Here is a 15,393-nt window from a genome sequence, read left to right on the forward strand (position 1 = left end):
TATAAAAACCAAACAGGATACAGGTTATTAGTCCTTTTCCTCTAGTAAAAACGATCAACTGAATTGATAAAGTACATAATAATCCCAGCAGGAAATTTATACCAATACAATAATGTAAAATATGCAACAAGTATAAAAGTTTGATACTACAAAAAATGACCTTTTCCTAAGTAAAAGAAAATCAGTGTAATCAGCAAAATGTACTAAAAGTTTAAAACTTGAAAAACACTCTTTAGTCATAAACGGGCTCCTATGAGCATTGTGGTATTTTATGTGACATGATCAGATTATCGATACTGATGCAACAATGTGCAAGTAGCATTTTACTAAGTAGTTAGGTCTAGGGGTTGGGCCCCCCCCCAAAGGCTCCCAAGTCACAAAAAAATCTAGCGGGTTGTGATTTGATTGTGGCCCGGAGGGAAACGCTTGCCCCCCAACCACAAGGTTGGCGGATGTCCAAGTATCCCTGAACTCCCCGGACGCTGTGTGTATAGCTGTCCCCCCCACTGCTCCTAATACCTACGATGGGTTAAATGCAGTAACAGAGTTTCACTACATGGTACTGTGTGTTTGTGACAATTAGGAATAAAGTTTGATCCTTTTGTTTGATTAATTGGAGAGAAAGGAAGTAAAACTATATGGAAATGTCTCTTTGGTAAAACCAAACAACTCATAGACATATGAAAGATGACAAGGGACCCGAACTGGATTTTGGTAATGGATCACAAGCCAAAAAAGCTTTGGGCCACAAATGTGTTGGATTTTATAAGCTCCTAATTTTTTCTTGTTTTAATAGAAAGTTAAATAAATAAATATTAAAACTGTATGCAAGTAAATGTATTTTGTTACTTCTCACTGCTGTCCACTACCAACACCGATAATGACCAATACCAATTCTGCCAAAAGCACAAATGTGCAGAATGACACCCCTTTTCAAGGTGCTGATACCCCAAAGGACTGGTGGTTCTTTGTTCCACTCCAGAAGTCACTTGTCTCCTGTGTTATACCTAGCTTTTTCCTAACACATTGATAACACTCATTGGTCCATGTAGGGAAACACTGAGACCATAGTGGAGGAAAACAAGCTAAGAAATAAAAGAAGGTGGAGGAGATTTAGGTCTCGGTTGTAATAAATCAATGGCACAAAGCACAACGTGCAGTCAAGAACGAGTGGAACTAGGCACACAGCGGGGTCTGGGGGGAGGTGATGGGACGATTGTTTGGTTTTTGTTGGTAAATAGCTATATTGAAAACATGCAGAGATGCAAAATGTATTATCTCAGCCAGTAATTAGAAGCTGGCTTTGTAATAACTCCCCTAGTGTCTTCAATAAGCTTATTTTAAAAAGGGAAAAGATGCTTGCTGAACCTTGTTCTTCCCTTGAAGATACGCACTTTTGCATTCTGTGGCATGAATACAGAAAAACTCTTTATTTTGGCCAAACTGGGATGCGAGAAATGTGTACAACTAAACAAATAGCTGGATTTGCAATGATCAATTTAGGAATAATGTCCAGATTTAGAGAATGGTCTGCCTGTGGCAACGAAAGGGAAAACTTTGAAATACTTGGATAGGAAGAAAGCAGGAAGCCTGGTTTGTGTTCATAGAGTTTTTGAGGGTATTGTGACAAATATCTATTTGCAGAAATGCCATTTCAGTCAAACAGTCCAATTTTAAAATGAGCATTTGTGACAGTTTTCATAGCTGAAAAGCAAATATTTCACCACATGTGTTTGGTGTTGAGAAGTCCTGCACGATTCAGGGAAAAATATGACTCACAATTTTTTAGCTTAGAATTGATATCACAATTCTCTGCCATGATTTTTTTCTCACAAAGTGTAATGTTTATTGCACACATGAACTATGATTGAAATAAATAAATAAAAGTTATTAATGAGCGAACAGGGGTGATTTAAGACAACAATTTAAGGTAACGATTTATCGTACAGGCCTAGTGTTGAGCACAACTTCCTGGAAGCGTATGCTGTGAGCTCTAAAAAAAACAACATTTTACATTTGCTTCTCATCAATAGACACTGCTACAACATCAGGGACTCACCAGCGGTGAAGTCCTTGTTGAGGTCGATGAAAGCGTTAGAGTGAGGGATGCGCATTTTGACAGATGAACTTAGTGCATTCCGCCACACAGGAATCCTGAAGGGGGGAAAACCACAAGGCAACGGCAGGACTTTAGGAAGTCATTCAAGGTATGAGAGAATTAGAAATAAACACAGGATTTGTAAGTGAGTTGTAAAATGATTACATTACCTGTTGGTGAGATAGCACACTTCGGTGACTGGGGGGTCGACAACTCCAAAAATGTCTGGGATCATGTCCCCGTTGAAACTGTGGGAGAGTTTCACTTTATTAAAACGTACACGGACGTAACAGCTTAATAGCTACATAGCGTACAAAGGCGACGGTCATGTTTGAGGCCATAGTCACGTCGTGGTGTTGTATTGGACTGCATTATATGAAAGTCTGTTGTCAAATATGTTGTCCACATAAATTAGTATTAATGAGAAGCGCTACATTTAATATATGGTATTGTTTTTCATTTAATTGCACAGCTGTATCTAATAAACGGATAAGTCAGTGTACAGTACAGTACAGTTTGTGGCATCATTAAGCTGATTTAACATGGGATGTATAATAATAAAAATAAATCATACATGTGTTTTGAGCTGGAACAATATTTTAAAAACATTTTGAAACAGTTTGAACATGCAAATCTAGCTTAAGTAAAAATAAGGCAATTACTTCTTTTCAGTGACCAGCATTATGAGCAGAATATCCAAAGCAGAATTGATGTAAATCCCATTCAGACAGATACTTACTCCATAACCAGGGGCTGGTCTGTAAAGGTCTTGTTCAGCCTGAGCCACCCACTCATATCTGCATGAAATCAACAGTTTCAAGGAGCCCTTAGTAATGCTTTGACAAAAAACACAGCACAAACAATCAGTGGGCTGGTCAAGTCAGGCTAAATACATTTGATGTGAGGTTGTAAAGGAGTGCTTCTCACCAAAACTTTAAATGCACAATACTTGCTAGGGCTGGAAACCAAATTTGATACTTTTAGGCACTGACTAAATTGCCTCCTTGGCATCGAATATTGTCGTTAAATTCCCAATTTCAAGACCTAAGGACTACAGTAAATCTCAGTGAGCCAAAAAACATGCAGCATGCTTCTACTAAGATCTAATAATGCTGCTGATTGGCTGTCTAATGTTACACGTCCACACGTGTACACGCAGGAAAAACTAAAAATAGATTAAAAAAATAAAATATAAAAATTATTATTATTAGAATATTGTCATTTCTTTTTTGTTAAAATGGATTTGAAAAAAATAGTATTGAAAAAGGTGTTGTTGAGGAAACGGTATCAATGTCACGTAATTGGTAACAGTATGGGTATTAAATATTAATGAACGCTACCCGGCCCTACCTGATGTAAATTTTGTATCTGACTTAATGAGCCTCACCAACGTTTCTTTTCTTCACCGTAAAAACATCGGTCTATCTAAAAGAATCATATTCATTTACATTCTCCACAACAGAAATGCTGTGATATCGCATGATGAAAAGCACAGATGGAACGTATGACATTAACGATGGCTCCCCTCCAGCTGTGTTAAATGTCTGCTGTAAAAAAGCTCCACTCAAACTTCCTCTCTGATTATTTGCACCCACCAGGGGAACCTCGCCCCAGTTTGTGAACCAATGATTTAGTGAAGCGTGTATCACAAGGTCATTAAAAAATTACAATCAACAACAGACTTAAAAAGTATCCATGGACCGTATCAAATCATACGTGCAAAGATATCATCATACGTGCCTCCACCCACCCTCAACACTGTTAAAAAAAAAGGTACCTAATGTCTGGTTGTTCCCCCAAAATATGAGAACAGATGTCCTCATGGAGTTCTGGATCTGCGCTGTAAGAAGGACATCCATCTGAGAGTCTCCGTCATAGTCCCCTGGAACCACACTGGTGATGACCGTGTCCCTGAACAGGAAGAAGGAATTGAAATGGGAACCAATGACACGGTGCTCCTGCTCTGCTCTAATATCCAGTGACTTGGGAAAGTTTACACCCCCACGCTAAAGTTGATTAAAAAGAGGAATAAATAAATATATTTTGGAAATTAATGCCTTAATTCAAAAAAATGGAATGGAAAATCCAACCTTTTAAGGACACCAATTTTATTTGTGAATGAATAATGAATTGTAAATTAATAAATGTTCTTCCTTAAAATACAAGGGGCATAAGTATACACCCCCCCCCCCCCATGTTAAATTCCCATAGAGGCAGGCACATTTATATTTTTAAAAGCCAGTTATTTCATGGATCAGGATACTATGCATCCTGATACAGTTCTCTTGGCCTTCGGAATTAAAATAGCCCCCCCCGCCCCCCCCATCATCACATGCCCTTCACCATACCTAGAGACTGGCATGGTGTCATTTCAGTTAGCTTAACAGCTGGTTCGATTTGCATTGAGAGGGGATTTTATGGAAAGTTCCCCATGCCAATCTCTATGTAGGGTGAAGGGTATGTGAGGATTGTGTGTGTGTGGGGGGGGGGGGGGGGGGACTTTAGCAGGATGCATAGGATCCTGATCCATGAAATAACTGGCCTTTAAAAATATAAATGTGAAATTCATAAAAATCAGAAAAGGTTACAAAGAAACAAAAGAATGAAATTGTCAAAACACTGCTACGTATTAAAAGCCAGCCTAAACAGATACGTTTTGAGTTTGGACCTAAAAAGAGCTACATCTGTAACAGGGCAAATATCGGGGGGGGGGTAACTTATTCCAGAGTCTCGGGGCAGCAACTGCAAAAGCCTGATCACCCCATCGTTTATACCTGGACCTCGGGACTTCTAAAACCAACTGATTTGAAGACCGCAATGACCGGTTGTGATCCCGCACAGTTAAAATTTCAGACAAATACTCTTGGGAAAGACCATTTAAAGCCCTTAAAACAAACAGCAAAATCTTAAAATCTGTTCTATAACGCACCGGGAGCCCATGCAGGGTGTGGAGAACGGGAGTGAGGTGTGCACGTCTAGATGGATTTGTTAAAAAGCGAGCAGCAGCGTTTCGCTTGTTGAAGGCGTGAGATGGAGGTCTGGTTCAGACCAACACAAAGAGCGTTACAGTAGTCCAACCTTGAACTAATAAAAGAATGATTTTCCTAATCTTTTTTTAAATTAAGACTTTAAGATCAGTTTCCAAAATATGTTTTTTATTCAACTTTAGTCTGGGGGGGGGTAAACTTTCCCAAGCCAGTGTATAACTCCTAAAAATACACATAACCACCCTGAAACATGAGTCTCCTTCTCACTCCTGACAGACAGAAGGAAATGGGACATGACATGTTACATACAATGTGTACCTGCACTGTAAAACTACATGCACTGTGTTTGAGAGTGTACACTGGACGTGCCGTGTACCTGGGGAGAATATCCTTTGTGATGTTCACTTTGGGCTTGAAGTAAGGTGGTTTCGAGTCAGCCAAGAATATCAACAGCTGGGATTCTGAAACAGTAAAAACCAAAAGGCATGGAAGTCAGCGTCATGCCAACAAAGAGATAAGGAGAGGACCTGTACTAGTACTACTACTACTACTACTACGACTACTACTACTACTACTACTACTGTAACATTAATGTAATATATTGCACTGTAAAGTTAAATCATTATGGACTTGGAGCGGTTCTTTTTTTTTTAAAATATAATTTAAACAAGCTTTATCGCAATATCCTTGAATTAAAACTACCAGTAAATATGATTAAAAACCCTCTACATTAATTATGCGAGCAATTAATTCGCTAGCTAGCTAGCTAGCTAGCAGGACAGGAAGCCAGGTACGGAAGCGTTAGCATACGCTCTCTGATGATGAAGATGTCGGTCTGTTTGTCCGCGTGGAAGTCTCCAAACGCGGCCACCGTCCCGTGGTTCTCGGCCCCGAAGAGGTCGGCCGTCACATCCTGAAGAGCAAATGCCTTATGTCTTCCCACAAAAACTAACAAAAACGCCAAAATGTTGGGTTTAAACATCCACATTTTTCCTCTAGTGCTGCTCCTCACAACAACACCGACTGGAATACGGCACTTAGCTTTGCGACAGGCTGAAATAGCAGCTACTTGATTAAATGACTCAGTCAATTCAATATCAATTTTAGAGTTAGACAGCTGCTGTGGTAATGTCATTGCATTAAAAAGAGGTGGAAGCAATGTGCAGAAATAAGGCTAAACAATCCCATATTAGAGTTTCCTCGTTTACGTCAGTGTCGTGCTCCGGCCAGTTTGTCAGTTGGTAAATGTATCAAGCTAACGAGATTTAGGGCGAGCAAACCCGGAAGTGAGGAAACTTCATTTTCAGAATAAATAACATTGTCAAGCTCAGACATTAAAAAAGGAATACATTATACCAAGCACAAGACACTGATACTCATTAATATGTTGTGACATGTTTTACTGTAATATTAAAAGGATAACGTATTAAAATATCTGTTGTTTATAGCGATGGGTGACCATGGAGCCTTACTGCCTGTTTTATTTTGAAGGACAATAGCGGAAATCATTTAACTTGCTAGCGAATTTGTCACAGTAGGGTAAACATGGCGAGCCTAGCAGATGTCGGTTGGAAACTCCTGGAATTCAAAGCCCGATCAAACAGATCAGGTCAGACTTCTTACCCCGCAGGACACGGTGCAGTGTGACCCGCCTTTTTGTTTCTGTTGTGCCAGTGATTGTGTGACGCTGTCAGTGTGTGCACGGGCTTCAGCTTGATTTGATGTGCCCATTACTTTAGTCCACTGACTGCAGTCACGGTGCAAGCATGAAAGGTCAGAGGTGTACATGTGCAGCACTCAGGGGCTATTTTAAGATCTCATCAACAAGTTGCCTCTCGCTGTTGCATCTCACCTTTAGTTAACTGCACTGTGTGTGTGTGTGTGTGTTGATGTTCGTTGTGTGTGTGTGTGTGTGTGTGTGTGTGTGTGTGTGTGTGTGTGTGTGTGTGTGTGTGTGGTGATTAGGGGCCTGTGGATGTGCAGACTGCTAGTTCCTTGCACTGGTCGTCAGTCTGAATTGTACCAGAATCTTGAAGGTTGTTCTACAATGCAAGGATAACAACATCTCAATTACTGTTATGTATCACCACATGTAGAGAACACCTCTGGTTTATGTGGTACCACTGATACATTATGATCAAGTCTTACACATCAGCCTAGACATCTATTTAGGAGGGACTCCAGGGATTGTAAATGTTGTCAGCCATACTTTTTTGGCTGTATTAATACTTTTTTTGTGTGTATTAAATAAAGATTTTATAACATTTTACCTCCAGAAATATTCTGGTTGATGTTTTCTAGTAGAAAACATATCTTGATCTAAGGGCAAATATTATAAGTCTTTCTATTAATTAAAGCGTTTAATAAGGTTCATCCTACCTCATTTCGTTTGACGGCAGTATTAACACAGCAGTGCATCATTCTGAGACCATAGCATAGCATAAAGGGCAATAATCAGTCCTAATTTACTGATTTAATTCTTCTTCTGATAATTACCACATTATGGTAACTCATCATGCCTCTCTCGAGTGTTAAGATTACTTGCATTCCTAATAGGGCTGCACAATTTGAGGAAAATATGCGATCGATGTGATATAACGTTGCTGAATATCGCCTTAATGTTATCAATCAAAAAAATCAATCAAAATGTATTTATATGGCACTTTACAGCAACCAGCGGGTATCCAAAGTGCCTAACATCAGAAACCGAGAGTAAAAACACATATCATACAATAATAAGAGTGATCAGGACGTAAAATCTGAAAAGGTTACAAAGAAACAGAATTATGGAACGGTCCCACCACTGCTGCGTATTAAAAACCAGACTAACAGATACGTTTTGAGTTTGGACCTAAAAAGAGTTGCAGTACATCTGTAAAAGTGCGAATATATTAGTTGAGATAAATAAACGGGTAATAACACGTACTCTGTCCCGCTGCTTTCAGTATTATGCTAACATACAACCGATTGCTTGTTAAGTCTAAAACTAATGAAAGAAAATCATTTCCAACATTATTTTTTTTTTTAGGAAGAACTGCTTTCTATTATTCAGCACCTTGGGGGTGGAATAATCTACAGAAAGTACTAAAGTTAGAAACCCTTATGTCCATTAATGAATTTAAAACTATTGTAAGGAAGGTTGTGATGGAGACATGTTCTTGTTTTTCTTGAGAGTCTAACTGTGTTTTTTAACATTTTGTACTTTGTACTTTTTTACCTTGAAAATGTAACTTGGTGTTTATGTATGTGTTGTGATTTGGCTGCTACCTTGGCCAGGTCTCTCTTGTAAAAGAGATTCTGAATCTCAATGGGACTTCCTGGTTAAATAAAGGATTAATAATAATAATAATAATAATTTTATTGAATATTTTGAACACAGCATTGAATCTAAAATGCACCACTAAAAAGAGATTTTTTTTTTTTAAAGTGCAGTTTTCTGATGATATTTCATTTCAACCAACTCAAAGAAATCTCGGAGTGTCTCTGGCGATATGTTGCAGCCTTTCACAGTGTGGTAACTGGGGCAGTTGATATCGCAATGCCAAATTAAAAATAAAAAAACCTGAAAAATTGTGCAGCCCTAATTCCTTAGCAAATCCAATGCATTGTCAATCCGTGCATGCTGTTCATGATCATCATCATCATCGTCATCACACAGGGTGTAATTCATATTTGATTCGTGCATGTCTAAAATCTAACTCTGTGCTGCTAACCCCTTCCTCTGGATTGCTGTAGATTTGTGATTTAGCTGAGCGAGACGATTGGCCTTAATTTCCCCTTTTGAGAATGGCCGCCAATGCCCGGCCTCGTCGGAACATTCAGAGACTTGGTAAGTTCTGGCAGCATATTTTAGGACAAACAACGCAGTCAGCCGCACACAGAAGGCCAGAGAGGACCCGGGTAAAGATCCCATGAAAATAGTTTTGTTATCTGGACATAAGGAGGTTATTATTAATCACACAGCATAATTATGTAATGAACAGGAAAAATGGTTTGCCTTCATATGTTGTGAACTAGAAATCACAAGTAGTAACATTTATATTATGCTCGTCTTGAAATGAAATTTTTTTTAAACTGACATTTTTATTTTGATGTGACTTCAAATTGGTTACTTTATATCCTCATTTTGCCGAGGCAACTAGCCATATCTAGATCACAACATAATTCTTTTTTTTAAATATATATGAACATACGGAGTAACAGGCTTGAGCTCTGTTGGTCCGTTGGCAAACCAAATGTGCAAATTAGTGTAATATGACCCATAATCTCCTGTGTGTCTTATGTATGTTTAGCTTTATGTTTTAATCATTTTGTTACTTGACAGCAGGAAGTGACACCAAATGGATATACAGATAATAAAGTCATATAGCATACTGGGTCTATACCAGGGTCAGAGGTCTGCGTTAATGAAGTTAAGATTGTTTAAAACCAGCCAAACACCAGCTACCCACACTTGTCTGATCTTATTTTAGAAATTAAAATAGTATTATTTGACTTCCTCTATGCTCTTTCAAAGTGTTATCTTAAAAAAAGAGATGGATTGGCTTTGTCCCCTGCAACTTTTAAGCTGATGGAAATTATGCTAATTTCAGCCACAATGTGAATTTTTTAGTACCTGTGGTATTGACCCAAGGTCGAACCTATTAAAATGCAAATCTGAGCAAAGGGAAAAGTGTCTGAAAATAGAGAAAGGCTAGCAGATGGGGGGTTCCCCTCAAACGTCGTCTCTCTCTCAGCTCAGAGGAAAATGTGAGGAAATATCTGTGGCGAGCTACGACAGCATTTTGATTTTTAGCTTGGGGCTTGGATATTGGTTTTTGTGCTGAGCCCTTTGTGAAGCAGTGTGTTGCAGTGAAAAACAGAATTTACTGATGGCATGTGTCTGCTTTTTTGTTCTTCTATTTCCCCTGCTTCGTATTTTCTCAAACGAATTGTAATCAGGCAATTTTTATCAATTTGACCTCAGTCCAGTTTAGTCACGAAGGCAGAATGTTAATGAAGGTGAGGAGACATGATTGGGAATACTTTTTTAGTTTTTTCTAAGGATTTATAAGCCAACTATGAAAAGTTATTTTTTAGTATTTGGAGCAGGAACATTTTAAAGTTTGTGTGTAACAAATGCAATCTCCCTCAGGTTCCATCTATGAACCTCTCAAGCTGTCCACTCTCCAGCGGGATGATGAGCCCCTATGGGAGAAGCTGGACCGTTACTACAATGCTGGTAAGGACATGTATTCACTGTTAACTGATCAATAGCACGAGGCAGGGGTCACCTAACATTTAGTAGATATATGCTAAGCTATTTGAAACAAAATGGCACTACTGTGAACAGTTGTGCCAAGTAAAGTGTGTGATTTTACACACAGGTTGTTCCAGGAATTGATCATTTTTCTTTCAGGCCCCCCCCAAACACATGCTCACACTGTTGAGTTAATGTATACGGAGATAAAGCCAGCAGTTGTTTGTATTGAGCTGAAATTGCAGCCTTGGGTATAGTGGTTGCAGCCTGGAGACAAACTGTACAGTGCTGTTTAGACTCAAATTGTTCCCGTCTGGCGAGGTAAAAGCTGCCGGGGTTCCTGGGAGGGGGTGGGGGGGGTACAGAAGCAACGGCTCACCCAGCGTGCGCTGACCTGAATTTAATTCCATGCAAAGGTGTCCTGACTCGGCGCGGCACTGCACTCAGCTGGGGGGGTTGTTCAAGGACAGGATGGTAGACACCAGATAGGGAAGATCCCATCCTGCCCCTTAAACACACACACACACACACACACACACACACACACACACACACACACACACACACACACACACACACACAGTTTGACCTGTTAACCTGCTAATTTTGAAAACCTAAACAGACGAAATGCCTTCTAGAGTTCCTGTAGACAGCCGGACCCTGGCAGCATTTCACTGCATATGTGTGTTGAGAATGTGAAAACAGTTTTTTTGTTGCACTGGTGCAAATGACACCTGGGTTGGCTATATCCATAGATCTGTTATGAATCTTCTACGTGTCCTCTTTCTTTCTCATAAGCAAAGAACAATGTAGAAAACATTGAGGGAGCAGCGCCTGGTTTTTAGCTGGAGCTAACCCTCAGATCTTATCAGCTGCTGCTAATGCACGTTCAGTCTGTGAGGAGCTCGATGACAGGCCAAAAGAAAACGTGGCTGTTGCCAGGTTTTGGTGCTCTCTGCAAGCTTTCTATACGCAGCCGGATGATTTATGTGCATGTTGTTGTTTATTATTTCTCCAACATATTAGCAATATCAAACGTAAATAGAGTGGACACACTCTCTCTTTACTAAACAGGTATTAAAGAACCAGGAGCTGGTCGCACCAACTGTTCTTTTTTTAAAAGTTTTAACTTACACTAGTTATGATTTTAGCATTTACTAAAGGAGATTCACACATCATTGTAAAAAAACACATACACAAACTAGTATATAGAGCTGAGTTATTACTCATTTTTGACACAAACTGCCTTGTGGAACTGTTGCACACCGACAGAGCTAACGCTTGCTAAAACAATTTAAAATAAAGTGTAAAGGAATATGGTCAACATACCTGGCCAGTACTTGGTACGAATGCAGTTTGAGAATGATGTGAGCTCTAAGGTTTTACATTCTAAATGACAATTTCCAAAAAACACAATCCACCTAAAATTACAAAACGTCATGCCAACAACAAGTTGGGTTAGCATAATCCTTTATTTCCCACTCATTGTAAACTACATGAATACTGCAAATTCTGAAACATATAGTTTGCCATGAATGAAGATATAAATAAAATTAGTCATCCCTGATTCACAAATAGCTGGTGCAACCCGATTCAGGTGATGATTCTAGCATGTGTAATCAGTGAAGAGAGATACATCCACATGATTACTGATTAGTAAATTACCTGCAGCTGGGTACACACAGAAACCCCGCCCATCTGACACACTGGGAACCGTATGAGGTGCACTTCAGTTCCCTTAAATTGGGTCCCTGTTCCCTCCACTTTGCTTCCCTTCCTCGGGTCTTAGTCTTAAGTCCCACTGAGGAACGTCATGGGAACAGAGAGGAAACGAGTAAATGGGTTTCTAGAGGGATGAGACGTCCTTTCCTCACTTGAATTTGTCGGACGGCAAAAGCGGAGTAAGCAACGGCTTTCAGCTGCGTGGCTCCCGGGAAGGGTCTCGCTCATGGCTCCTCCTCCTCCTCGATCCTCGGTCCTCGGGGCAGGAATAAGAGCTTTGAGACAGCCTTCACAAAGGAGGGACAGAACAACTTCTGTTCAAGCGAGGGCCGAGGAATCGAGGAGCTAATAAAAAAAGGGACCTCAGATGCACCTATAGTATCCTGGATTTCCGACTTCACTGTAAGCGTCCTTCTGGATGTGAACACATTGAAACCAGCTTTAAAATAGAAGTGATGATTCCATTTGCTATGAAATAGTGCTGTCATCCTGTGTGATTGGGCCATTAGTCTGGCCGACGGTTAAACTCCAAATTTGAAATGTTTGCAAATTGTTGTCAAATTTGGCACTTCAATGCCAGTATTCCCGCTACTAATGGAGCTCTGCCTGTTTAATGACAGACTATCTGTGTCAGAGGGTTTGACTTGTCATTTCATAAAAGCACAGGTGTAACTAATAGAATTAATGACGGTTCCATTCCACTTCCGTGTGCCAGTAAGGAACGCCAGCGGGCCAGCATGCACAACAGCAAGGCCCTGGCATTGCAACGCCTAAACCGAATACAGCCGATATTAATCTTATTAGTTACAGCTGTGTTTGACAAGTCCCAATGTCTGCTGGGAGATACAGTAAGCCTCAGTGTCTGGAGGAAAAGTCATGTGGACCAGAAGGCCCAGTGAAACAAAACAAGGAATAACTTGACTTCGTTCAAAAGTTGTAGGCGTTTTGGAAGTAAAATTTCATTTTATTTATTGATTTTATTTTAGTAAGGTGAAGGGTACAGCTTTTTAGCGCAGGTACACAACTAAACATAGTGTTATATAAAAAAGAAAGAATGCATTGATAAGCTGCAATATACTATTTAGAATGCAAAATGACCCAAAAAACGTGCAACATATTAAAGCTTTGGTAGGTAGAAAGCAAAAAAAAAAAGACAGAATTACAAGCGTGAGACTTCTTCCTTCAGATGTCTCTCTGCCCTCTCAGGTTGTAGAAGAGCCAATAGGAACGCTCTCCATAGATCTAAAACTCTCTCTCTCTCTCCTCTCTCTCTCTCTCTCTCCTCTCTCTCTCTCTCTCTCTCTCTCTCTCTCTCTGTGAAAAGACCTGTGATTGGCCAACGTCTCCTGTCGGGCTAGATTTCTAAACCGTGGAAACTGGAGGAGGTGCAGTAGTCTAGTTTTCTCTCAGACCACTTCGCTTGAACTACAAAATATTGAAAGGTTATTATGGAATATTTGCCCCTCAATGCCTTGAATATAATATCTACACCAGCTTAGTTAGCCTTGCATAGTTAATATGGTAAGTTATGATAGATACCCTTTCTTATTAGACTCACGGTCCATAAAAAACAACAACAACAAAAGAAAAGATACAGATACACAAGACAGACACCAATGAAATTAGACAGCTATACCAGTAATCCCAAAAGGGGGACTGGTATCGCAAAGCACTGAACCTCCAGGCCAATCAGATGTGAAATGACAGAGTTAAATATATATATTTAACTAAAATATATAGTGTGGGATAAAGAAACAGTATAAGGTGAGGTTGTAATATAATATATTTCATTTATTAGATATAGTGTATGAGAAAAATCTGTTTGCCTTGTGATGAAAACTAGAATTCCCCTCCTAAAGGTTTTCTTTTCCTAAGCAGATAGAGTTGGGTCCAGCGTGCAGAAGCATGGATCATGTGTTGCTTCTGGCTGTGCATGGCTGTTAGATTCTGGTCATAGGGCTCAGGATGCTGTCCCCTAGGATCAGTGCTGATTGGGTCACTGTGGACATACGCTACGCAGTTCTCAGTTCCTCTTGTTGAAGTGTGCAAAAAATGTACTATGCAGTACTGCAGTAAATCTGGACATGCTCTGAAGAGAAATGTCTGAGCCTTCAGTGCATTAATGTTGTTTTACTGGTTTGTGTTCCCTATCATCACAAATAATGTGTTATCATCCATCTTTGATACGTTTTTTTAGCAGTAGTGTGTGTGTGTAAAACGTACCTTCATTTATAACGCTGGTCTGGCGTACTGCAAAAGAATAGAGTCATAACACATGTCCTGCTTGCTCGGAGCTCTACCTGGGACATTTAAGGAATTATAGGACATACAAGAAGCATGGCCTTCTCTTCACAGGACTAAGAGCTATTTTAAAGTGACATAAATCAGTATTTTTTCAGCTGAATTTGACAGAAGCGCACCTTAAATTGCCTTCATAATAATAATAATAATAATGTATACTTTATTAATCCTGCAAGGGGAAAATCCAATGTTTTCAGTTTGATTTACTCATGCTCAGTTCCTATACATGCATGAAATGGAGAGACGTCAGAGTGGGGGGGGCTTCCTATGGAAAGGCGCCCTGAGCAGTTGGGGGTTCGGTGCCTTGCTCAAGAGCACCTTGGCGGTGCCCAGGAGGCACCTCTCCAGTTCACCACCATACTTTGGTCCGTTCCTCCAGGTTCCCAATCCAACTCCCTGACTGAGCTACTGCCCCCCCCAATACTAATCCTAATACTAATACTAATACTGATCATACTAGGCTTCAAGATCCTGCTGCATTTTACAGCAAAGGCCGTAGAAAAGGCACCATAGACCACGTCTTCATGGTCTATGCATGTCCCAAGGTTTTTACAAGTGGGAATAGTCAAAGCAAATGGCTCAGTTAGTCACATATACAGTAGTAGTATAGTATTGTACTTCTCAAATCCATGCCATGTATGCACACCTTTTATATTGCGTAGAAAACAAAATCAAACTGATGTACATTTCATAGAGGCTATGCACAGTGGAAAGGAAAAATAACATTTACTGAGACAAACAACACAGACAGATCCCAGCTTTGGGTCAGGATTGGGCTCAGGCAGGTGATTTACTTAAGACTTGATGGATAGCTTTTGCCAGCAGTAAACAGTAAAGCGGAAGGAAGCTGTCTCCAACCCAGGTGTGGTTTGAGGGATTGTTAATGTGTCCTGTGTGGAAGGGTCTGCTCCGGGCTGCATCTACCATTTTCTCACATGAACACACTCCTGGCAGATATGACACAGCCCATTGGTCTGCTCTGATGACAGGGCAGAGACAGGGCAGCGTGTGTGTGTGTGTGTGTGTGTGTGGTGTGTGTGTGTGTG

At 40.1% G+C, this 15,393-nt stretch overlaps 2 protein-coding genes across 3 annotated transcripts in view; one reads left to right on the forward strand and one right to left on the reverse strand.

Annotated features, from left to right (window-relative positions):
- The window catches only part of itfg1 (integrin alpha FG-GAP repeat containing 1), a 143,446-nt gene extending 137,164 nt beyond the window's left edge, over window positions 1-6,282 (reverse strand). Inside the window, exons 1-6 of one of the 2 annotated variants that reach the window (XR_004332841.1) lie at window positions 5,896-6,277; window positions 5,462-5,546; window positions 3,876-4,009; window positions 2,838-2,895; window positions 2,269-2,346; window positions 2,060-2,154 (exon numbers count right to left, since the gene is read on the reverse strand). Coding sequence is in view for 1 of the 2 variants with exons in the window: in XM_032521774.1 (XP_032377665.1) it covers window positions 2,060-2,154; window positions 2,269-2,346; window positions 2,838-2,895; window positions 3,876-4,009; window positions 5,462-5,546; window positions 5,896-6,220 (775 nt within the window). In the remaining variant the exon portion in view is untranslated. Of the gene's footprint in view, window positions 1-2,059; window positions 2,155-2,268; window positions 2,347-2,837; window positions 2,896-3,875; window positions 4,010-5,461; window positions 5,547-5,895 lie in introns of both variants that reach the window. The other variant, XM_032521774.1, reaches the window with a different exon arrangement.
- A 304-nt stretch (window positions 6,283-6,586) lies between these two features.
- The window catches only part of phkb (phosphorylase kinase, beta), a 114,980-nt gene continuing 106,173 nt past the window's right edge, over window positions 6,587-15,393 (forward strand). The window contains 2 exon segments of the mRNA XM_032520275.1: window positions 6,587-6,694; window positions 10,220-10,306. Coding sequence (XP_032376166.1) covers window positions 6,631-6,694; window positions 10,220-10,306 — 151 coding nt within the window. The 5' untranslated portion in view covers window positions 6,587-6,630.

Source organism: Etheostoma spectabile, chromosome 1 (genome assembly GCF_008692095.1).
Source record: "Etheostoma spectabile isolate EspeVRDwgs_2016 chromosome 1, UIUC_Espe_1.0, whole genome shotgun sequence".
NCBI lineage: Eukaryota > Metazoa > Chordata > Actinopteri > Perciformes > Percidae > Etheostoma > Etheostoma spectabile.